Below are 25,427 nucleotides of genomic sequence, written 5' to 3' on the forward strand. Positions count from 1 at the left end.
TGCTACTTAATAATCCCTTTGAGTTATAGAATAATACCGCAGGGTCTGCACCTCCCCTAATGCCAAAATGGCCCTTTTCCTATCAAATTCCACGATAATGAACTCTCATCTATCTTCCCCTATCTATTCTAAACATAAACCTACATAATTAATAAAACGTAATTGCTCCTAATAATAAAATAATTCCGCGCTGACCACTCTTAATAATATAATTATTGCTACTTAAAAGCATAATTGCTAAGTTGATAGGAACTTGGATGTGGGTCAAGAGGAAATGAGGCCCAATAAAATATGGAGGGTCTATTATAGAAAATGTGGGAAGGGAATTAAAGGAAAATAATAATGAATGATGAGGTGGCAGGTGTAGGGGGAAAGGCATGATTCTGTTAGTATATAGTGGAAGAATGAGTAAGAGCATGAATATCTCATTGTCACCGGATCTTAAACGGGGCTCTGATACCATGTTAAGAATGTGTGATTGGGCCTAACTCAACCCTACAAAACTGGTTGGTAGAGTGAGGACTGCCCCCACTTATAAACACATGTTCAGCCATATATTGTCCGATGTGGGACTCTTAACAGTACTATTATAAGTCATATGAGAATTCTAACAAAAGATTAATTAGAACCTCTTCTTTGGCAGCTAACAATTCAGCATCTCTCATAGTGAGGATTTTGGCTTGTGCAGATACCTCTGATTCAAGCTGACCTGGCCATTGCCAAAAACATAAAAATCTATTTTGAAATGAATATGAGAAAGTTTATAGAAGGATTAATATGTACTTCTTATTTTTGCTACTTCAACTTCTGCATGTATACAGTTGCTCTCAGCAATTTGGAGCTTCGCTTTAAGTGCTTGAGATGCAGCCTCCCAGGCTTCCCTTTCTTTTCCCTGAACACGCCAAAGTTTCAATTAAGTGCCATATAAAAAAACTACCAACTTAGCAAGCAATAAATGCGTAACAATAAGACCTCCAAGTTTCTAAATATTCCAAGTTCTCTTTAAATACACATCTTTATCACCCATGCAAAAAATGACTACAGCAAAAGGCATCTCAACTGGATATAACCATAATTTTCTTTCACAAATAAAGGTAAAGAAGATTTATAACAATGCTTACATTCACATAACAAAAGGAAAAATTCAAAACAACTTCTGCAAGATAAATCGTACAAGAATTTAATTGTGATTTAATCATCTAAGGCATGTATTTCTGCTAACAAACTTCAAACAAGTCAACGCATTGGGGGTGATTCCATTCCTGATTTTACATGTATATCTTTAAGGGATATCTCAATCAAATAATTATTTAAGTAACCCATCCTTCCATCTCAACACATGTAATGGAGAAGTCAATGCATAATCTAAATTTGCATATAGGTGTCACATGATCACTGATAATCAATCAATTGCAGTTCTGAAAAGTGCTATAATCAAGACAGAAAATTATGCATAATAATTGCATACAATAAGTTACGCATGATAAAAAAATTATTTTTTTTGTAATGGAAAATGTTTGTATGTTTGCATTATGTTATGGGTGGGGATAGAAAGTTCAACCTCCTTACCAGTCCACTCTTTAACTTCTCCACCCTAATCACTAAGACAGCCTTATTAAATAGGAGGATAAGTCATTGTACTGACAGCCAATTTTAATTCATTTTAATTTTAAAATTGGATTTATGCTTTATGAACTCATTTAGTGGCTCAAATGTCAAAATCCAACACTATGCCGGGTGTACATACTACATAATATCACAACAAAGCAAACTCTCTCGCTTAAGGAGAAGAGAAGAGAGGAAGAGAGCTCCAAAACACACTGAAATACTAATTTATACATGTTGAAATCCAGAGTCATACATGCTCCTGTTTTAAGTGAGAAATCTCCCCCTTCACGCTTTCCATGGCTGCTCTGAGTCGTGCTACTTCCCCAGTTGATGCTGCCTCCATCTCTGCAATTCTAGATTCTTTCTCTGCCACTAGAACCTGAAGGCATTAGTCGGTTAAGCATGATCAATCCATCAGCCGGAAACTTCAGTCATGTCCAAGAACACATGCATTCATACATAAGGAGTGAGTGGTACCATCTATTTTTTGGATAAAATATTGGCACCACTAATCAATCCAGGAAAAAAGATATTATCTTATTACAATTAATATAACTTTTGCCAGTAAAGTGAGTCCAGGGATTCTATATTTAATAATCAGAAAGAAGTTAAATGTAAGTCAAACATGCGAGTATAACAAACGACATGAATGGAATGTCTAGAAATAATAGTAGTCAATAGCTGCCAATAGTGGCGCTATCCTACTATGGCGGAGCGGAGCGAAGACTGGCCGCTATGGGAAGAGTCTTAGTGGTGCAGAACACTATAGCGGCCGCTATAGGGCAAATAGCGGGATAGCGGAGCAGAGCGATTCCCGGCCCAGAGCAGTTTCTGGCCCACTATCCTTTTCCCCTCTAAAAAACTGATAAAAAATTACGCCTTAAATTTAGTATGTTTTAAGGGTAATTTTGGGTTTTTCAATCAAATTTGAGTTGAGATTCAACCTTAACCTTCCTTCATAGTTGTTTATGCATTTCCAAGAGTCATGTGTGCTTTGATTTATGAAAATTTTATGAATTAAATCATTTGTTTAATTTTACATTAAATATAAGTTTATAATTATTAAATGTAATTTGTCCAAAAAATTATCATATAGAGCAGTCATCCCGCTGTCCTACTTTTGGGGTCAGCCGCTCCGCACCGCTATCTGGGAATGACTACTCTCCTAAAAATAAGGAACCCTTCAGCTCGTGGAGCGCATTCTTCAAAGTAAAATTAATTCCAGGCTTAGCAGGTTTTTAAAGTATAGTCTGACTTTACCAAATTTAAATTGACTGTTAGTTTTCACGCCCAAGCTCACCTATAAATGGTCCAGTTGTCTAGCTTTTGCAGACCTCTTTGTAAACATGAAATGAAAAATAAAGCCACGTGTGGACATTTCCTAGCGTATGGTCTATTAACGCTATATATATATATATATATATATATTATATATATATATATATTATATATATATATATATATATATATATATATATAATATATAATATATATATATATTATATATATATATATATATATATATATATATATATATATATATATATATATATATATGTCATGAGTTGATGTTGATTTGGAATCACAGGCTGGTAGATGTCACAGATGATGAATCGATTTCTTACCTATGCAACTCTATTTTTCTTTTTGTTCGTCCGTAATAATTGATTCATGAATCAATTATTTCCAATTGTATCTTTCAAGTGGTATTTTTTGCTTATTTTCCTATTTTTATCTCAAAAAAAATGGAAACTTAGGAAAGTGCTTTATAAACATATGTATAGAAAGAATATATTTCATCTAGTTTCCTTATGCCCACTATAACCAGTTATTTCGGTTTTCTACTAGCAGTTTTAACTATAACCGCAGGTACTTTTATCAGTCTGAATAAGATATGACTTATTTGATTTGCAATTTTGAGATGAATTGGAATATATATATATATATATATATATACAACTTAGCAGCATCTCCCCCTGTGAACAAGCTCATGATCATAAAACTCACCTGCAGTGAAGAAATGGTTTCATCTGCCTTACTTCTATCAGACAAAGCATCATTGAGTTGAGCCTCCAAACTCTCTATATTCTGCAGGAAACAAACACTGAATTGAAGCCAAGGTGCAACAGAATGCAAAATTCATAGTAGAGATTAAGAATATCACCTTCTTTTCAGAAAAAATAATGAATTTGATGAAAGATTACACAGTCGTCCTAAAAGAGAAACAAAAAATACACACATACCTTTTGATGTTTGGCAGAGAGCTCAGTTAGTGCAGCTTGCCTTTTTTCATCGGAAGCTTGAAGCAATCCTCTTGTATCTTCCAGCATCTGAGTTGTCAAATTTTATGATACCCAACTATTAATGTTATAAAATTAGTGGCTGCTATGGTCTTTATTGACTACAACCTAAATACAAAGTTATGGTTGGGCAGAGGCAGCAAAATAAGTTGGGTAAAACAGTATGTTTGCCAAATATTATTTAATAAAATGTAAAGCATCAATTATTTAGTTTATAAATAGTGTACTGCATCAAGTTAAAGATACAAACGTCCACAAGATACAAAGACATAAGTTATAATCCGTTACCAGTAAGACTGAAGCACTACACATAATATACATACAGGAGAACCAAATCATATAAACACTTCTCCCATTAAAATAAATGGATAATTTGTACGTACCTGTTCTTTTTCAGCAAGTGACAATTGCAATGCCTCAAGAGCGTTCTCTTTAGGTTGCAATGAACGCCGTAATTCCTCAATGGTATCTCGAAGCCTGGGCAACACATTTTTTAACTAATAATTATTATTACAAGTAGGGATGAGTGCTTTGAATTCTCCCTTTTCCATAAAAATCTAGAATTAGTTTATTTAGACACATCAAAAACATTTTGTTAGCCTAGAGGCAGATTTCAAGAAACCTTTAAGGAAAAAATTCAGGATCAATTTAAGACAGGGTTGCTTTCTAATGATTCCTACATAGCCCAGTCAGTTGAAATCAGGTTTTAACGTGCTATCCTGGAGCAAAATCACTAGCTCTCTCCACAAACAGGAGAAATTGGAATTTCTTTTGAAAGTATTTTTATATAAAACATGCAGAGACCCAATCCCTAATACAAAAATTCTCCTGCAGTGTGTTACTCCACATTTCATAATTTAAAAAAGAATAAAGCCCAAATTTGTTCCTCTGAAAATTAGGTTATCAAAAAAAAAAATTTCTAAATATTTTTGTCATTACTTATTAAATTAGGCCCTTCACAGATTAAAGTGTCACCATATTGGTATTTCAAAGAATTATTTCACCAAATCTATCCTTAAAAGATACAAAGCTGTTCCGGAATTTGTCCTTGTCTCAGCTTTTCTATGTATGAGGCCGCTTACAACTATGTTTCTAAGGTACTAATTTATTGAAAAATTCTTTAAAGAATTATTGCAGTGACACATTAATCTTTGGGGAGATTGATCTGATGCAAATTTAGAGCACTAATGTGGTGACACCTTAGTTGTGATAGTTTTAGTTGTGATCTGATCCTTGCAGTGCAAATAACCGTGTTGCTTGGGTAAACTCATATTATAAACATAGCTTATTAATACACAAATAGATCCTATGATATAAAATAAAACAGAATATAGCTTCTCCTGACATGCCTGAAGATGCACAAGTTTTCAAGTAATGAATGTGTTTATTTATCAATCATCATGATGAAAAGTAAATTGGTGTATTTACTTGTTGTTTGCACTTCTTAGCTGTTGCCTATCATTATCCATGGCTTTCAATGCCTCATTTGCTTGTTTCCTTGTGCGCTCTAACTCTTGAGATGATGCTCGCTCGGCAGATTCATTTTCCTCAGAGAATCGTGCCTCAAGATCGTCTTTTTCCTGCGAATGGAATTTTCTCAAACCAAGAGATGAACTCACTTCTATATAAACACAGTAAATAATCCAGTTAAGTGCCTCGATAAATTGCTTCAAGAGGTTTGTTGAAGCACTAAACAAGAACATCCTTCCTTACTTGTGATAATATAATAATTTTGGGGGCCAGGGTTCATCATTATAAGCAAATAGTTCAGTCCCATATCAAAATTTCAATCATATAAGAAAGCAAAGGTAAAAAGTATACCATTCACACAAACTTATGATGTGGATACATTACCTAACTTTCAGAGGGTTAGGGCAGTTTAAGCGACCCACTTGATTAGAAGTTTGAGCACAATTCATTATAAGAGATTGTGCAAGTAACATTACTTCAAGGAAATGTGGACAATATCAACTTAAAAACGTATTAACGAGCCAGAAATGAATATAGCAGTATTTCACCTTTTGAACCTCTTGAATGCGTTGTTTTGCCCTTTTGTGAAGCCTGTTTAACTTGGCTTCAAGTTCAGAGTACTTCTCTTCCCAATCTTTTATTTCACGTTCTGACTTATTTTGAGCTACACAAGAAAGTAACACAATGCTTTCATTCTAAGATAAAATTTTCTTGAACAGTATTAATTCCCTTATGTCAATATGGCTTAATCACCACTAAATGCATAGTAAGAATTAGTTTTGGAAGTAAAACTAGCTACCAAACAAGTAACAATATACAGGGTAAAATGATATTTAATGAGCTAAATTTAAATTTATTCATTCATCATTAATATCTGACTTTCGTTATTAAACACATGCACTCAAACATAACCACACCTTCTACAAGCTGTTCAGAGAGATCTTTGGCTTTTACTTCTGCATCTGAATACGCAACTTGAAGGTGCTTCAAAGCTTCTTCGGATGCAATTCTTGTTTGTTTCTCTTCCAGAAACTCTTTATTCAATGATTCTATCCTTTCCCGGAGCTCTTTCACAATGTCAGATTCCCCATCCTCCACTCCACCAGCTCCTTTCTGTATACTAGACTCACTACTTACACTGTTAACATTGCTAAACCCCTCAAACTGGGACTTCAAGAATTCATTCTGAAATTTCAGGTCAACAACCATTTGCAGAAGCTGATCATAAGTATCAGCCGAACGTTCATTGCCATCAGATAAGCCATTTTCCATTACTAGATTTATATTACTTCCATCCTTGCTTTGATGATTCATATCAGAATCATACAAATGCTCCTCGGGTCTAGAGGAATCTTCTGCAGGAATCTCCATCATTCCACCAGTATCACCTTCATCAGATGCCATCAACTTCTTGTGTCACACTTTTTACCAGCATAAGCTGCAATTAAACACCAAATTGCCAGGAATCTATTATTATATAAGCAATACAGATGGAAAATTTCAATAGAGCATGCATTCATGATAAAACTTCTTTGTATCCTAAAGATTGAAGCATTTTAAAACTTTCAATCATAATTCACTAACTAATTAAATTACAAATCCAAACATTAACAATTTTAAATTACTTGAAGTTCAACTCCAAATTGTTCCATACATAACAATCCATAAAATGGAACCAATCATTCGAGCGTTAACCAGAATAGATAAGCAAAAGCAGAGCTCAGTTTTTGTGGCGATTGAATCTTCTCTCCAAATCGTTGCGATGCATGATTGAATTAGAAGTTAACATAAATCTAGCAACGTAACTGAATTAGGAGAAATGTTGAATAATATAGAGATTCTCCACAATTGAGTGTACCTTATATTGCACAGATATGAGGTAGAAGAGATTTAAATGCGGGAACCACCGGTGAATATGAGATCGCCGGTGGTAAAATGGATCTCACACCGCCACGGATGTCAAGGTGAGGAGAAAACGCTGCCGTTTCGGAATGGTCCGATCACCGTTTTGGCGGATTTGTATTATTCCGAACTGGAAAGAGGCTTGGATCTAGCATTGAAGTTGTAAATACTTTTTTTTTCACAAGATTTTCACAAAAGTGTTGCATTAAATTTTCACGATAACTTTAATATTTTTTTTCTTATTAAAAAGATGGATTTTTTTATATATAAACTAGTAAAGGACCCGTGCGCGCGTGTAATAATTTATTTTAAAAAAATTAAAATATAATATATTTTTTTGTTTATATATATATATATGGTTGGATCAACGTACATAAATTTATTGCATAAGAATTTTTTTTAATGTAAGGGATGTTAAATGATCAATAAATGGGTTTAAAAAATTTTCACAAATAACTTTTTCCAGTTTGGGACATAATAAAGTAAAACATTATTAATTTATAGTAATATAATTTGCTTAATTTTTTTGTATACTATATTAAGGAAATAATCAAAAAAATATAATACAAAAATATTTTTACAATTTATTGATATATTGATATATAATAAACATTCCATTGTTAATGTTATGAATAAACATTCCATTTATCATTAAGATTTTGGACATAAGAAATAAAAATATATTTATTTATTAATGGATGAAATTTTCCAATCTGTTAATAATTTGAGGTATAAAAGCGCAAATATTAACCTTCATAATAAATGATTATTTAACCAAAATACATAAACCATGTAAAAGAAATATCAGAACCTCGTTTGTTTTAAAATATAGTAATGAATACTACCAAATGTTGAAATTAATTGCAATTGATACCGTAAGGTTTAATGCAACAAAAGATATTGAAACAAAAGGTTCACAATTTTAGTTAAAATTGTGAGAAATAAGTCCAGCAACAAAAATGATTTAACTTCGTACAATTCTTTGGTCCTTAAAAAACTGGGTTTATACAAAACCTGTCTGCAACCTTTTAGGAAGTGATGATTCAAAACCTGCCTGCAATCTTAAAAAACTACAATAATAAATAATTTGATTTTAGGATATTGATTTCATTTTGGAATGATAAGATTGCAACAACAATAAAATAACGGTAATATTTTTTAGTAGTATAAATAGGTAATTTATTTTATCACATTTTTCACTCACATCTAGTCTAAATTTGACCAATTTATTTTATTTAATTTTAATTTTTTTTGTGTACACATTTCATTTGAAAATGAACCTCAATCAACATAACACATGCTCCAATTTTATGCAAAATGATGGAAGTCCTCTTTGTATCCCAAATCAACAAAACACCCCATATTTTGGAAATCCACCTCTTATTCCAAATCCACACCATAATTCAAGATTTCAAAATTCTCTTTTTATCCCAAATCCATAAAATAATTCACTCATTGGAAATTACTCATATCATACATCACCTTACCCAATGAAAAACTCTCTTTTAATGTATTTTGATATATTTGAATCAATTTTTTAATTATATTTTATATAATATATAGTGGGATTTAGTGGGGCCCATTTTCTTCGCCCACTTTAATTATTTACAATCATTTTCTTGTACAACTAAATGTATAAAGAATTGATATTCTTATTGATTTATTACAAATCATGCATAACATTAATTATCTTACGGCTGAATTATTTTAATACTCCACTGACTTAGCCAATAGAAATGAGGCAGTGGACATAATTATTCATTTCAACCCCCAACTATATTTTGGCAAATAAATAATTTAAATATGTTGAGTTATAATACTATATATGATGACGTGAGATTGGTAAAAAGTATAGTTGCATGCTTAACTTAATCATTTCAAACAAACAATGTAGATTTTCCATTACCAATCAAAAGACAATTCATTGTATATGATAATTATACCTTGTTTTTTTTATAAATCCTTAATTCAGTTGAATGCAAGATTCAAACATTGCTCCAACATTTCTGAACTACCTGCAATTTTAACATATGTATTAGACTTTGAAAAAAATTGTAAAAAAATGTGTTTCTATGTGTTTTCTATAATTAGTTTTGAAGGATTTCATAATAAATTTTTATGTAATTGTTTTTTTAATTTCTAACACCATTAGGCGTGCTGAAACCAAACATGACATGCAATAATCTATTTATAATTTAGTCGTATACACATATTTCATAAGATGACAACGTATTTTGTTATCAATCTAAAATACTTATTAACATTTGAAGATATGATACTCATATAAATTTTGTAGTTGAAAGAACACACAAAACACAATATTCAACATAACAACATAGGATTTTGAATAATTTCACACACATGAATTAAATACTCATTATCATCCTTTAAACCATACATGAAATATAAATGTCAATTGTAATCCCACAAAATAAACACTTCAAAAAAGTAAGAACACATCCTACAACCAAAACATATCATGTTCTTAACAACTTCATACGTAAACTCATTATGGTGCTAAAAAGTTCATAAAATATATTTTAACATCAAATTTCCGAAAATTCTAATTAAGAAGATGGTTCTATCTTTAATTTCTTGGATGGTTTGGTGCCTGATAATTGCGTAGCGTCAGACGCTTCAAAATCAACTTCTTCACCCTTGTCAGCAATTACAACATCCTTAGCTGGAGTCATTAGAATGATTGATTCTGAATCATTTTCACCAGATGCAGATAATGTTTGCTTGCAATATAAAAAATTAATTGTAAGATATAAAATGAATTATAATAATACAATATTTATCATAGAAAATTATTATGTTAACAAATGAAGATACTTACTGCGGAAGTTTCCAAATTTTCTTTGTTAGGGACCAACTTTGCATATTCAGTTTTAGACTGATTTTGCACATTGAAACATCGAATATTTATTATACTTGTTAAATGTTTAAATAATACATGAATTAAGTGAATATTATACGTCTTCTACTATGTAGTCATTTTCAATATCTTTAACAAAGGCTTCATCATCACAAAGCTTCCAAACAGACGCTTGGGAAAACGTTGGTTGCACCTTAACTCTAAAAGCCATTTTCTTATTCAACAACATTTCAAGCTCATCAGGATAAACCATTGGATCATCTTCTCCATTCTAATGGAAAAATAAAATATCAACCATGAGTGATAATCTGAACTTTACAACTCGATAAACTATTAACATTTTAACTTATGTATAACAATGTACCTCCACCATAGAGTTATGCATAAATTCAGCAGTCATTCCAAGTATAGCAGCACATTCGGAATCCCAGAATACAAATCGATATTTTGATTCACCATTGCTAACATATATCTCAATCTTGTACCTATAGTATTTTAAACGAAGAAAATAATATGATTAATAACAAATCCATTACCAAATTTATTTGCAATTCATCTAGATTATATGTACCTTGGTATAGGCTGTTCGACTTTTTGCCCACATGAACATTCATAAGCTTTTTCAGGATTAGGTGCCTTCGAAGAACACCTTGTGCAGCCATAATAAAACCATCCATACTTTGAGACAGCAAATTTCAATGTGGTTGCTACAATAACACATAAAGTTTCCTAAAAGCAAATCAAAAATGATATTAATTTCAAAAAGCAAACAATATAATTGTAATAGTAAAGATAAATTCGGCTCTATAGTATTCAACTTACATGTTTGATTTTGCAAAACTGACTTGAGGACATACATTTCGCATTATGAACAAACCTTTCTACTGGCGAATACTGAGAACCACCAGACCAATTAGAAAGAGATTTTGCAGATTGAGTAGGCTTCTCCTTCTGTTCATTAGTAGGCAACCTATAGAAATAAGATTGTTTTTGAAATTAAAAATTATGTATAATAATCTGAATATAAATAAATAAATAAAATCCATACTTAGACATAAAATCTTGAATTTCAGGGATGTCTTCATTTATCAACAATTTGGAACCACTCCGTGCATTTGACACTGTAAATTGTATAATTAATATAAAAATTATTGAACGTATAATGAAAAATACAAATCAGCTATGTATTTATAAAGTCTGATAGTGTAATACCTTGGCCATCTTTTACCATTGCATGAGCGAGCAGAATTACAATAGCTCCATTGTTTTTAGGATCATTGTAGTAAGCCAAAAATTTTGATCCATAGATTTCCCATAAATTGCAATTTATGCAATTACCCCTATTTTGCAATATAAATAAACAATATTATATGATGGGATTCAGTGATGCAAAATATATAAATTTATCAAACACATAAGTTATGAAAACAATGCGCATTACTTCAAATCTTTCAGCACAACAGAAACAACAACTTTCTTCCCCAGAGTGTTGGATTGGATATGATTTATCTCACTAACAGCACCAATAATATCTACATTAAAGTAAGGTTCATTATTGAATGTGTTTGCAAATATATAAGTTATATAAGTTATAATAGAATTTAAATTACCTTCCAGTCTATCGGTTTTGCATTTGCCTTGAAGTATCTCACCAAAATCTTTAAAGAAATATCCTTTAGGTGGAATATTTTGAAGTTCGATTGCCTTCATTGTGGTACCACCAAGAAACACAATTTTTTTTGAATGATCACATACCTTCCACTGAAAATCATTGTTATAGACACTGCCATTGTTTATAATGCAGGTCATATTCTCCTTAATGACCTCTTTCCATTTCAGTAAATGGTCATGACGAATAAGGACCTGAATCCGATCACCCTAACAAAATGAAAATAATCTTCTTTTTCACTACGCCAAAAACTGGAATAGACAGCGCACCTTAGAGGGCGCTTTATTACAAAAGCGCACTCTAAAGTGAAGCGAAAAAATAAGAAGCGAACAACTGGAATAGACAGCGCACTTTAGAGGGCGCTTTTGTAATAAAGCGCCCTCTAAGGTGAAGCGAAAAAATAAGGAGGAGATAGAGGGACAACAATACAGGGCGCTTTTTAGAAAGCGCCCTCTAAGGTTACCCTTAGAGGGCGCTTTTAAAAAAGCGCTCTATAAGTCCATGTGCATTTCCAGTTTATAAAGCGTTTTTGGAAAGCCTTAGAGAGCGCTTTCATAAGCGCCCTCTTAGGCCCCCTTTAGAGGGCGTTTTTTTTCCACAAGCGCCCTCTAAGGTGCCCTTTAGTAAACATTAAAATTATAACATACTGCGCGTTTTGTTATTTCACTCTCTGTTATTTTCGTTCTTTTTCACGTTAGGGTTCTCACTGCTACGATTTTCGCTACTTCTAAGGCGTTCTCCTTCCACCTCTGTTAGATCTACGACGTTTCCTCCTTCTATTAATTCGTTGTTAGCTGTTCGATTTTGACACCATAGGTATTTTTCTAATCTTCATATTACTTGGTTTCTCTTCTGACGTTCGCTATTGTTCATTTTTGGTTTCATTTTTCTTGGTTCATACATTTATTGAGTTTTGTTTCGAAATGAGTATGCATCGTTAAATGAGTGTCCTAAATGCGGTGTCTCGCGATATAAGAACAAGTTGTCTCCAGCAAAAGTCTTGTGGTATTTTCCTGTTATTCCGAGATTTAGACGCATGTTTCGAGTGATGTAGCAACATTTGGAGTCGGTGTTGTTCAGGTTCGACCGAAAGGAAACTAAATTTGTAACGTTCCAAATTTATCAGACCATAATCTGAACAATATTTACATGTCATTTAGGTTCTTGCTACGATTTTAACTTTGTGGTTAGCAGACAAATCTGGTCGCCGGCTTTTACTTATTGTGAGTCTGAGCTTTTTCGATAATTTTTGCATTCACATTACTATTTGTTTGGAGGGTAATAAGAGATTAATCATAATCTCCTATTGCAGGTTTCTTCATCTGCAATGGCTTTGAGTCTTTTGGTTGTTTCAATATCATTCTACTTGAAGGTAATAATAATTTTTTTGTTTGTTATATTTTTTGAACATTTTTTTTGTTTATTTTTATATATACTGTCATACGGTGAACTGACTTGGGGTATTTTGCTTTTTATCGCAATGTCGCGGATAGCAAGAGTCGCCACCGACTTTTCTTTTATCCAATAAGGAAAGGTGGAAAAGAACAGGAAAGACCTCAATAGATTTTGGGTTCGGGAGGTACATTATACAAAGGGAAGGTATTAGCACCCTTTGTATCCATGGTTATCCATGGGCTCTTAATTGCTGGATCACTTATATTTTTGTCTGAAAAGTGTTGGTGAATTGTTTAAAAATGTTTCGAAAAGAGAGTTTAACTTTGTAATGATTCTCGTATGAATGTATACAAAGTATTTATCTCGTTTGATTTTGAAAAAACAGTTTAGAAAAATATAACTTGGTAATGATTCTAGTATGAATGTATACCAAGTGGTGATTTTCTAGGACTTGCAAAGTGTGAGGGGTGGAAAATGTTTTAGGTTATGATCCAGTAATTGAGAGTTATACCTTCCTAAGGTCGTTATGGGCATTTCCTATCCTTATGAGGGTAAAACTGTCCTTACTATTGAGAAGTAAGTAGTTTTATCCTTTGGATGTAAAAGGGTCATTGTAGGGTCATCGATAGGTCATTGAAGGCAACAGTTGTAAGGATACCTTAGCATTCGAAGGGACGATCATCATTTAACCGTAGGCTACACCGAAGGGTCATCGAGGGACAAAATCGTATTTTCGAAGGCAACATCCGAGGGATCATGATTTATTTTATGATGATTTAACCGAAGGGTCTTTGCTAAGTGTATCCCTACATTCGCGGGACACGACCGTTATACCGTAATACCGTAGGGCAGCAAAGAGAGGTCCAAGATCACATATTTAAAGGCCGTATTTTACAATCAATTAGGCAATTAGGATGAATCTCCACATTAAAATCAATACATTAAAATCAGCTAAGTAATTGAGGGTGGATCTCCACATTAAAATTAATACATTAAAATTAATTAGGTAATTTAGGGTGAAACTCCACAAAGGGCATCCCACAAATAAAGTGGAATACCTATCTAGCTAGCTTTCCCGGCGATGTGTGAACCTTTGCAAAACTCAGCAAACATGTCAGAATACCAAATCAGGGTGCAATCGAGAATTACACCACAAAAGAAACCAGAACAGCAGTAGGGTCAGATAAACAATGCATGGCTATGATAAAAACATGACAGGTGGGCAAAAGTCAGAACAGAAAAGTCGGCTGCTGTCGCGTTCGCTCCTGCTTCGCCTAGCGAAGTCTTAGCGAACACTCGTTGCATGCTCGCTTAGCAATGTGCTAGCGAGCGGCTGCAGATTCCGGTTTTAATAACGATATAATGGCAGCAAGCTTCACACCTTATAGCATTCATTACAGAGATTATGTGGTTAGACATTCAGATGTTCATGCATACTTAAATTCATATGTAAAACTTAAGATAGTTTCATAAATTCAATCATGATACCATGTGCAAATTAAGAACATAAGGTAGTAATAGCAATGCCAACCTGTTTGTAATCGAATTGTAACCTTGAATTGGCCGATCGGATCGAATTGAGCGGAAGTGACCTTGCTGCCGCCGGCTTTTCCTTCAGGGTTTCCTTTAGGGTTACTCGGAATTCTCAGGGTTAGCCTCCAGGGTTTTCCGTCTGTGAGCGCTAGGGTTTGCTTGCTAGGGTTCTCCTTTCGTCCTTTTTCGTCCTCCCTTTTTCTGACTGGAGTTGTGGTATTTATAATGCCTTTTTTTCATGACCTAATGGGCTCAGAGTGAAGCCCAGAATTTTCTGTTATCTGCCAGCTTCGCTAGGCGAGCGTGTAGCGAACGTTCGTTAGGCGAGCGTGCAGCGAACGTTCGCTAGGCGAAGGATTTGCTCGCCTAGCGAGCAGGCCAGTTTGGGCCATTTTCTGGATTGGGCCACTCGTGAGCTGGGCCTTTGTTCCTTTAAGATCAGTGTCATAAAAATGAGTCGGAGTGCCCTGAAAAATGTCTTGAAATATTAATGGGCAAATTTTGGGGTATGACATATACATAATACATTAACTAGATATTACACATGCATTCATGCATAAATGTTCAGAAATTTGTAACACAGATTCACAGGATTATATATCAGTAAATTCTTCTTTATATTTTTGGTTTTTTATATGGATAATATATTTTATGTTGAATTTGCTCTCAGGAATATATATCACCAGATTCCGATTTATATGCGACATTGGGCCTCGTATCGGTGGCTGGAGTTGTGGTGTGTAAATACAACTTTATTACACAAATGATGGTTTCTATTGTTTGTTTCCCTAACTTCATTATTATAAACTTTCAATTTCTTCCAGGTCATGGTTATTGCATTCTCTCTGGGATTAGGAGCAATGCCATGGATTATAATGTCTGAGGTACAATTTTCTTCAATAATAATATGCATGACAACCCTATATGAACAAACCTTTGTTGTAATTTAATGTGATAGTTGATGTGTTGAATATATTTTACATAATAGATTCTTCCGATTAACATCAAAGGCCTAGCTGGAAGTTTTGCAACACTTGCCAATTGGTTCTTTTCCTGGTTGGTTACATTAACAACAAATTTGCTCTTGGATTGGAGTTCGGGAGGTTTGTGTGCATTGCCTATGTTAATTTTCTATAAATATCTATTGTTTCTAACCAGAAGCTTCCTATGTTTTTATCAGGAACCTTCACAATATATACTGCAGTGTGTGTTTTCACAGCAAGATTTGTTGCCATTTGGGTTCCCGAGACAAAGGGAAAAACTCTTGAAGAAATACAACAGTTTTTCAGATGAAGTTTCCTTTCGAGTAGCACTTCAGCTAGTGTTCACTCATGTATTCACATTCATATTTTTTTTTTCTGAATCAACTCAATTCATTTTTGTGCTCTTTGGTCTTGTTAAATACGAAAAATACCAAAACAGTGTGATTTTCTAATCTAGCAACATACTTTCATTTTTGTTGTAATTGATGGATTATAAACAAATAAATGAAAGAGAGTGGTTATTATACATTTCAATTAGAGTAGCAGTGGTTTCGGTTCATGACATTTCAAATAGCAAGAGGATCATATAAACAATAAGCATATATCAGTATTTGTATTTTAATATTATAAAAGCATAAAAAGAACCTTTAGTTGCTCTTGTGAATTATAACAAGCAGCTGTATGCCATTTTCTTCTGGTTACCTCTTGTGGCTGCAACATAACCTAAAATGAGAATATGGTCACAGAGACATGTGATGCATGTAAATGTTAAATAACCACCCACTTTAGAGGGCACTTTCCAAAATAAACGCCCTCTAAACCCTTTAAATTTTCACTTTAGAGGGTGCTTTCCAGTAAAAGCGCCCTCTAAACCCTTAAAGATTTCCACTTTATAGGGCGCTTTCCAGTAAAAGCGCCCTCTAAACCCTTAAAAGTTTCCACTTTAGAGGGCGCTTTCTTTAAAAAGCGCCCTCTAAAGTGGCCCTTAAAGGGCTTAAAGAGCCACTTTAGAGAGCGCTTTCACCAGGAAAAAAAGCGTTGTCTTTACCTATGTCAGCGCCAGATTAGAGGGCGCTTTAAAGCGCTGTGATAGGCAAAAAAAAGCGCCCTCTTTTCCCTTATTTGGCGTAGTGTTTATATGTTATACAAAAAAGCATTTTGTTGTAATTACTAACTATCATACAAAAATCTATACTTAAAAAAAGAAAAGCAATTTACCAAGGAATCCATAACAATCATCTCCAAATGTTCAATACCCTTATTATTCACAACACTCCAAACATCCATTATTCGAACAGCAAGACGCCAAGTTTCTTTTGAGTCATTGATGTCTTTCACAGAATCAACCTTTCTACTCATTTTCACTGAAAAAAATTCAAAAATTAATGTAACTGCAAATTTAGATGACTATAAAATTACAAACCTAATAACCTGGAAAAAAAAGAGTATATAAATTTGATAGAGGTGTGTGGCAAAATGCTGAAAAGGATCCAACCTTTGATGTTACACATATATAACATCGTTTTGATTGTATAATTATATGTTATTAAATTATAACTTTAAATTAAAAATAACTATTTAATATAGTTGATTAATATTAATTGAGTAATTTAATATTATTGTTAATTTACCTACCAATTAATTATTATTGTTATTATTATTATTGATATTTACCCGCCATATATGATAAGAATATTTTAAAAATTTAAATAGTATATTTATTATTTGATTTGATTTGATTTAATTGAGATCCAAACTCTATAAATTAAAATCGGTTACTTATTATGAACAATAATATAGGGTCATTCCAATGTCAATTTATTATTAATTGAATTTTACATAGATGTAATTTTGCAATAACACGCTGGCATATTGAATCTTATACCGCTGTTATCTTTGCACTAACATATTTTATCCTTTCAACAGAATAATTATAGTAAATACGTACATTCTGTATACCGAATTATAATAAAAATGTATTAAAATCAAAAGCAATAAAATTGTTTACAGTAAATAAAAATATAGTCTAATTTCTTCATGATCATAAATATTTAAAGAAAAATTCATTGAAATAAAAAATCAATAATAAATCAAAAGTTGAAATAAATGCTAATGACACAACATATATTTACAATTTTATTTGATATATTTTTATATAATAAATAAATTAGTAATAAGTAAATGAATAATCAAATAGAATAGAATTTTAAGATGTTATTCTATATTTTTATTTACTGTAAACAGTTTTATTGCTTTTGATTTTAATACATTTTTATTATAATTCGGTATACAGAATGTACGTATTTACTATAATTATTCTGTTGAAAGGATAAAATGTGTTAGTGCAAAGATAACAGCGGTATAAGATTCAATATGTCAGCGTGTTATTGCAAAATTACATCTATGTAAAATTCAATTAATAATAGATTGACATTGGAATGACCCTATATTATTGTTCATAATAAGTAACCGATTTTAATTTATAGAGTTTGGATCTCAATTAAATCAAATCAAATCAAATAATAAATATACTATTTAAATTTTAAAAATATTATTATCATATATGGCGGGTAAATATCAATAATAATAATAACAATAATAATAATTAATTGGTAGGTAAATTAACAATAATATTAAATTACTCAATTAATATTAATCAACTATATTAAATAGTTATTTTTAATTTTAAAGTTATAATTTAATAACATATAACTATACAATTAAATATTCATTTTGTCATTTAAAGAAAATCAAGTAACGATAATATTTGGCAAAAAAACTACAATAATAATTAATTTGATTTCAGAATATTGATTTCATTTTGGATCTCACACCGCCACGGATGTCAAGGTGAGGAGAAAACGCTGCCGTTTCGGAATGGTCCGATCACCGTTTTGGCGGATTTGTATTATTTCGAACTTGAAAGAGGCTTGGATCTAGCATTGAAGTTGTAAATACTTTTTTTTTTCACAAGATTTTCACAAAAGTGTTGCATTAAATTTTCACGATAACTTTAATATTTTTTTTCTTACTAAAAAGATGGATTTTTTTTATATAAATAAGATTGTATTACGAGGAGTATAAAGGGTAATAAAGGAAAATTACATCAAATAATTAATGGGGCTAACTTTGAATCCTCCCGAAGCACTAAAGTATAATGTACAAAGTAAACTAATCTCAACTCAGCCTTAAAATTATATCAAAACAATTTCAACCTTCCGCTTCCTCCAAATTAAAAACTACTCATAAATTTCTTTTGTAACCAAAGAATCAACAAACACAAGGCTAAAAGAAACAAACATATCGATTCTTGAACATCTAGGACAAACTAGCAGAAAAATATTCAAGAAATTCTTTTGTCTAACTAAAAGAATCAATGTCTAACCAATTGAACACTTTGAACCAAATCCCCAAACTAAAAGCACAAGTGCAAAAAAGGTGAAATATGTCCTCATTGGCCGCAGGATAAAAGGGGCACAGCAAGCTGGAAGAAACCACCAGTATTTCGCGAAAATGAAGTTGGTCTTTTGTCAGGAGACGATTGAGAAGCAACCTACAACAAAAGGCATGAATCTCTCTAGGAATAAAAGACTTCCAAACCTTGGTAAGAAGAGATAAAGATCTCTCTTCACCATTGCCCGAAAACTCAAACAATGTTGAAATCACAAAGTAGACACTTTTACCGAAAACCACCCCTGTCAGACCACCAAACAAACTCATCTGCATAATCGAACATCGGACTAGTATTACGAAGAATGTCGTAAAGTTTTGCCAACTGAGTTTCTTCCTCCAAAGTCAACAACTTTTTATCTAACTGATACACCAATGATAAACACCTTAATACCAATACCCCTCATCTAAAATCTTAGATTCAAGGTTAATAGCAAGAGTAAATACAAAAGGAAAAGCATAAGTCAGAGTAACACCACTCAACCACTTAAAATTCCAAAAACCAATTGAGTTACCCTTACCTAGCTTGCAACAAACCTGATGAGTGAACCAGTTACGAGGCGAAGGAGAATTGACCTGCAAACTCAGTAAGTCCCTCCACCATAGCGAATCTTTTTTCCTCGAAGACAAAATTGATTGGTTAAAAATGAGTGCGAGCAAATATCAATACAGATAAGATATAATAGTTTTTTAATATAGGTTGAAATGTTAATAAAGTTATGGAAAATATATTTGGTTACCTTTGCATGAGCATATGATACATCATTGATTTGACTCTAATAAACTTTATTTAAGTACTTGATGTTTTCTGCACAAATCTGATTTTTGGAAGAGGGATTTGCTACTTTTGATTTCCATGTCTTTGGTGCCTTTGTATGTATATCCCTCTAACATATTATACCCTCTCATTAAAATAAATTATTTTATTTATTTATGCATCTTCTTATTACACCAAAAGTACCAAAGTTATGAAATAGTAAAGGTCAAAAGAGACCTTCTTCCTCTCGAAATTTTGTTGTTGTTAATTATTGTTGTTGCTGTTGTAGTTGTTGGTTCTTTGTAGCGGTTGTTGTTGACATTGTTGTTGAATTGGTATTGATCGATTGTTTGAATTGTTTGAAAACACTGGAATAACTGATGAAACTTGATGTTGATGCTGACGCGGTTGCGGATTTCTTCTGACATGAGGCCTCATTTGCCTCCCTACTGATACTGCATTGGCTTCCCCTTCCTTCTTCTTGGAAAAAATACTTCCATACTTCCTACTAGATGACACCTCTTCCTTAGACATATTGTAAGACCCCAATTTTGGCCCTAAGATCCCTCATGGCCCATATCATATCATATCATGGCCTCAAGGATCATTGCATACCCTAGCTGCCCTCCTAGTGGGTGGGTTACCTTGTGAGTGTGGTTCTTGATCACCAAGCATGTATTGCATTTGTATATCATTGCTTTTCATATGTCCACTAACCAAAAGTACAAAAATATTGTCATCTAACCTTGTTTCTTGCAGCTGAAGCAATCATCAGTCAATCAGTCAAATCAGGCATTGAGCAATAGATGGTGGCCATTCTTGAAGAATTTGGACACCATGTTCATTCATAAAGAGTTCATATAACTTGTGGTATCATTTGGAATCAAGATCTCAATTGAAAGAGGCTTGGAATTCATCAGAACATGGCCCAGTCTACCAAAACCCTAGAAAAGTCAACAAAAGTCAATTGTGGTCAACTATGGATTTAATCAGGGATTGGAAGGTGTGAGAGGGTTAGAAAGACCTTATTCATGTCTATATGAGCCTCATTTGGCATTTCAAAGATCAAGGTTGAAGGATTTGGAGTCAGACAAAAAGTTTCCCAAAATGGAAATGACCTGTAATTTCTCACCTGCCCAAAATTGAAAGTTTTTCTCCCAAATATTACGTATCCAAGAAAGCTTCAAATGAAATTTTGTCCAACATGAAAGTTGAAGATCTTGTTCTCACCATTCCAAAAAGTCCAAGAACACTCAATTCCCATGTGTGGTTGTCAAGATATGGTCAGATCAATTTCAGAAAATGCCCGAATTCAAAGTGGCATAACTCTCACATGGAATGTCCAAATTGGATGGTTCTTCGTTGAGCAAACCCCATTTAACATGAACTATCCAAATGCATCATCACATTTCATTAAAAAGCATCACACAAAAAATCCATTTTTTTAGTAAATTAATTTGAATTTTTTGGAGGGAAAAATGATTTTTTGAAATTTATGCATTTTTTACTTCTAATTAATCACATTTGCCTCCCAATGAATTTTAGAATTTATTCCAAAAAAAATCAGCACTATTCTATTGCCATGCATGCATGTGAGGGTATTTTGGTCATCATGCTTGAAAATATCCATTTTTTACTAATCCATTTGGTTTGTCCTAATGATGATTTAGGAAGGTGATTAACAAGGGGTATTTAAACCCTAATCATAACAGAATCCATAACAACACTAATCACTTTTTCAGATCAAAGCCAAAAAATCACAAATTCTCTCAAATTCCTCCAAGATTCATCTTCACTTTTTCCATCAATTCTTCAAGATTTTGCTAATGATTGTGCTAGTTGATGCTTGATTCTTACTCTGCAGGTCTTGGATGATTTCTGTTTTTAGGAATTGAAGCAAGAAACACGCAAAATCTCCAACTGTCCAAGCTTCATTCTTCAATGGCAATCAGAAATTTCTCCATGATCGTGCACTTGTGAGCTGAAATCTCTTCACCAATCACCTTCCTAACGACTGTGCTCCATCTGTTTCGTTGAATTACGGCCAAAAAACGCACGAATCGCGCACTGCACTTCCATAAGGTTAGGGATCAATTCTCGCCATTGCTGAAATTGTGTTGTGGTTCTTGTAGAGTGTAGCTCATAGATCACGTAGCAATTTGTAGAATTGAAAATTGTTAGGTTTTGAGAGAGAAATCTAAGATTAAAGATTAGAGGCTAAAACTTCTTTCCATCGATTCTCGCTATGTATGAACTTCTGGATGTTTTAACCATGACATTCGTGATCTACAAGCTTAGGCGTTTCGATCCATATATAATTTGTTAGTTTTGGTTGCAATTTGTTCTTCACGAATTCTGGATATGAAGAACAACCAAGAACATGTAATTTCTGGAAATATGAGTGTGTTTGATCCACTTCCGCGCCTGGCCAATTTGAAAACGTGTTTCCCGCCGGTCTTGTCCACTAGCAGCGCGCCACTTCATTTAGTGAAGCTGTGCGTTTTGGCCACGGCTTACGTTAATTACGGAATTGCCACTCAGCATTTAATTAATTCATATTAAACCTAAATAATCATTTCAATATTTAATCAAACTTCTAAAAATCCTAATTAAATCATCCCTAATCCAATTTGAATGGGGCTTTTTTTGTTAATCTCCAAATTTCATCTAGTTTTTTTTAGGCATAGTAGTGTAAGTTGTGCCTGGTAGGATTTTTAAATGATAAATTGATTTTTGACATGTATGACATAATTGCATGTTTTACCATTTTTTATCACCAAATAATCATACATGCTCCAAATTGAATGAAATTTCATATGTTGATTCTTGACCCTCTCCTGGAGATTTTGACATATGATTTGTAATTTTTGGACCTCTGGTTTGTTAGATATGATTTATTTGATTTGAGTGTGACAATATGTGTCACACTATGCTATGCTGACTTCATGAATTATTTTTCTATGCTTCCTTTAGGCCAATGGCCCTGATTTTTTGCATGAGATACAATGTATATGTTAACTTTCAACATGAATTTTTGTGGATTTAATTGATCTATTTTCCATTTGATTTGGATTTTTGATTGCTGTTTAGCAATTTTGGCTTGTTTTATGTGTAACAAAATGTACATGTATCATTAAATGCTCATCCCTTATCCTATGATTATGAAAATTTATGGAGTGGTTTCTAACATGTGTAGCTTTCATTTGGCTTTGGTCCTACTCATTTCCCATTTAATGTCACTGTTTACCATTTGATTGAAGTTAGTGTACATGTTGTGACCTATTTTGGTTGTGTTTTTGTATGCTTTAACATGTTGATTTAATTGACATAGCTCCACTAGTCCAAATGGCATGAAAATTGATATGCAGCTTGTTGAACATGTTCTGTTTAGGATATAATTTTTGTGGAATTTACTGTGCTGTTTTGATATTTTTTAGATTGAAATCATTCTGGTTGTCCATATGTGATTCAACATTGCTTACTTTGCCTTAATTTGTGCATGAAATAAAATTAGAGCATAGTTTGGATGTGAGACCAATTGGTCCTTCTTATTAATTGAATTATCTTGACATTGATTATGTTTCACTTGCTGTTTACATTTTTTCCCTCCTTTGGACCCTAGGCTTGTCCTAGTGGTCTTGTTACTTATGTTTGAGCTTGACTTTGACTTTTCAGGTTAAAGAGCTAATGCCTTAAGGAGGTTGATGCATATTTGAGTTGAATTCATTTGACTAATTGTTTGTTTTGTAGGATGCCTAGCTCATTTGAGCTTTGAGCCTTGTGCTTTGCACATGTTTGATTGTGATTGACTATTGGTTTATTACCTTGTCTATTTAATTTTGAATGGGATGCTGATTATATTTGATTGATTTCAGGTACCCTTAGTTGCTCAGTTCTCTTAAGAACTTGCTTTGCTTTGCTTAAATAGCAATTTGCATTGAGGTAGACTCTCTTGTCTCCATGTAGTCTGGAAGACCTGGCTTGTTATTTAGCCAGGCAACTGTCTGAAGTCCTCCTTAAGAGGCGATGTTTGTGATTGTTTATGTTTGTCCCAAGCAGGAAAAGTCCTCATTTGAGGCAATTGGTGGATATAAGAGATATGTAGCCTATCTCCCACTATTCTGTGAGTCTTCTCCTTGCTCCCATTACATGGTTGTAGCATTGAGATCCTAACCCAAGATCTATCGAGTCTAAAATGTGGAGAGAGTTCCATCTTTCTGAACTCCCACACCTTCTGATATTCAATACTCTCCCTGACCAGGGATAAGAGTGATGAGGCACACCCCTCATATCCTTTCATCTGCTTCACCCTAGCCCCTCAATGGCAAGGTTAAGAGCGACCTTAACCCTATTCCAGTTGGCTTTAATGCCTCACCCTTTTGTTTGAGCCTAATTGGATGGTTATAGTGTGTGCTACTTGAATTTATGTGATTGATTACTTGATTCATTTATACATGATTACGTGAGTTTGCCATTATGATTACTTGAGTTTGCCATTGTGCATTCATCATCTTTGTTTGCCATTAGTGCATGATCATTTCATTTATCTTTGTGACATATTGTTGTTTGCCCATTGAGGACAATTATAAGTCCAAGTAGATTGGCTTTTGTTCCTATGACATGGAAGAGATAGAGTGTAAGACCTCATTGGTCACTCATATCTTCTTTGCTCTTTGTTTGAGCATTGTTGTTGTATGTGAGGATTCATTGTAAGTCCCTGTGATGTGGCATTTGTATTCCTAGGATCATACTGTGGAGGTTAACATAAGTCCAGATGGATTGGCAGTTGACTTCCCTGTTTTGTTTTTTTGTTTTATTCTGATGGAGATTAGTGTAAGTCCATAGAGTGGCCTCTGATATCCTTACTTGTTTTAGGAGACAGGTATAAGACCATTGAGTGGCATCCAGTATCCGCTTTTATTTACTTTCATCTGTTACCATGTTCAGATTATTGCTCATTTGTAGCCTATTCCTAAGGACCCACTTGAATCATCTTATATATGATTTCAAGAGGTGGACCCTTCTAAGAAGTTTTACATTCCACCATTATCCATTCATCCCATTGTGTCCTACCTTTTCACACATACTTTTAAAATTTGAAATAAGTGTTGTGCAAACATTCTCACCTCTTTCCAAATTAGAAACTTGGACCTTAAGTCCATGATTTTCCAAACTTCATTTTTGTAAATACTTCATTTTGAATTGACTTTAATCATACTTTGACCTTTTTGTAAATAATTCAAATAACTTCACCCATTCAAATGATTTTGTGGCTTTGTCCATGTTTGTTAAGTTTTCATACATTAGCTATAGGTTTGATTTACCCTAGTTGGTTGATATTAATCTCACCTATTTGTCCTTAGTTGATTGAATTGTAAGTCTTCCTTGCTTATTATAGGGTTAACCCCTCTCTAGCAAGTTGAAGCTTTTCTCACATGGTGGACTTGTTGTTTCTTAAGGTTGAGTTTTCTCCCGTGGGTAA

General features: G+C 33.2%; 2 protein-coding genes and 1 long non-coding RNA gene across 4 annotated transcripts in view; 1 reads left to right on the forward strand and 2 right to left on the reverse strand.

Moving 5' to 3' along the window:
- Nucleotides 1-7,478, reverse strand: part of LOC127120032 (protein GRIP) — a 23,694-nt gene extending 16,216 nt beyond the window's left edge. For both annotated transcript variants that reach the window (XR_007803000.1, XM_051050414.1), the window contains exons 1-10: nucleotides 7,237-7,478; nucleotides 6,296-6,816; nucleotides 5,927-6,042; nucleotides 5,337-5,488; nucleotides 4,292-4,385; nucleotides 3,852-3,938; nucleotides 3,616-3,696; nucleotides 1,862-1,987; nucleotides 784-892; nucleotides 630-709 (exon numbers count right to left, since the gene is read on the reverse strand). Coding sequence is in view for 1 of the 2 variants with exons in the window: in XM_051050414.1 (XP_050906371.1) it covers nucleotides 630-709; nucleotides 784-892; nucleotides 1,862-1,987; nucleotides 3,616-3,696; nucleotides 3,852-3,938; nucleotides 4,292-4,385; nucleotides 5,337-5,488; nucleotides 5,927-6,042; nucleotides 6,296-6,782 (1,332 nt within the window). In the remaining variant the exon portion in view is untranslated. The remainder of the gene's footprint in view (nucleotides 1-629; nucleotides 710-783; nucleotides 893-1,861; nucleotides 1,988-3,615; nucleotides 3,697-3,851; nucleotides 3,939-4,291; nucleotides 4,386-5,336; nucleotides 5,489-5,926; nucleotides 6,043-6,295; nucleotides 6,817-7,236) is intronic.
- Nucleotides 7,479-10,264: 2,786 nt separating this feature from the next.
- On the reverse strand, nucleotides 10,265-10,828 carry LOC127120034 (uncharacterized). The gene is made up of 3 exons (XR_007803001.1): nucleotides 10,730-10,828; nucleotides 10,523-10,643; nucleotides 10,265-10,429 (listed from the first exon to the last, which is right to left on the reverse strand). It is a non-coding gene; the product is annotated as an uncharacterized LOC127120034 (long non-coding RNA).
- Nucleotides 10,829-12,863: 2,035 nt separating this feature from the next.
- Nucleotides 12,864-25,427, forward strand: part of LOC127123587 (sugar transporter ERD6-like 6) — a 31,977-nt gene continuing 19,413 nt past the window's right edge. Inside the window, exons 1-6 of the mRNA XM_051053791.1 lie at nucleotides 12,864-12,872; nucleotides 12,988-13,050; nucleotides 13,140-13,199; nucleotides 15,426-15,491; nucleotides 15,580-15,639; nucleotides 15,744-15,858. Coding sequence (XP_050909748.1) covers nucleotides 12,864-12,872; nucleotides 12,988-13,050; nucleotides 13,140-13,199; nucleotides 15,426-15,491; nucleotides 15,580-15,639; nucleotides 15,744-15,858 — 373 coding nt within the window. The remainder of the gene's footprint in view (nucleotides 12,873-12,987; nucleotides 13,051-13,139; nucleotides 13,200-15,425; nucleotides 15,492-15,579; nucleotides 15,640-15,743; nucleotides 15,859-25,427) is intronic.

This window comes from Lathyrus oleraceus, chromosome 2 (genome assembly GCF_024323335.1).
Source record: "Lathyrus oleraceus cultivar Zhongwan6 chromosome 2, CAAS_Psat_ZW6_1.0, whole genome shotgun sequence".
NCBI lineage: Eukaryota > Viridiplantae > Streptophyta > Magnoliopsida > Fabales > Fabaceae > Lathyrus > Lathyrus oleraceus.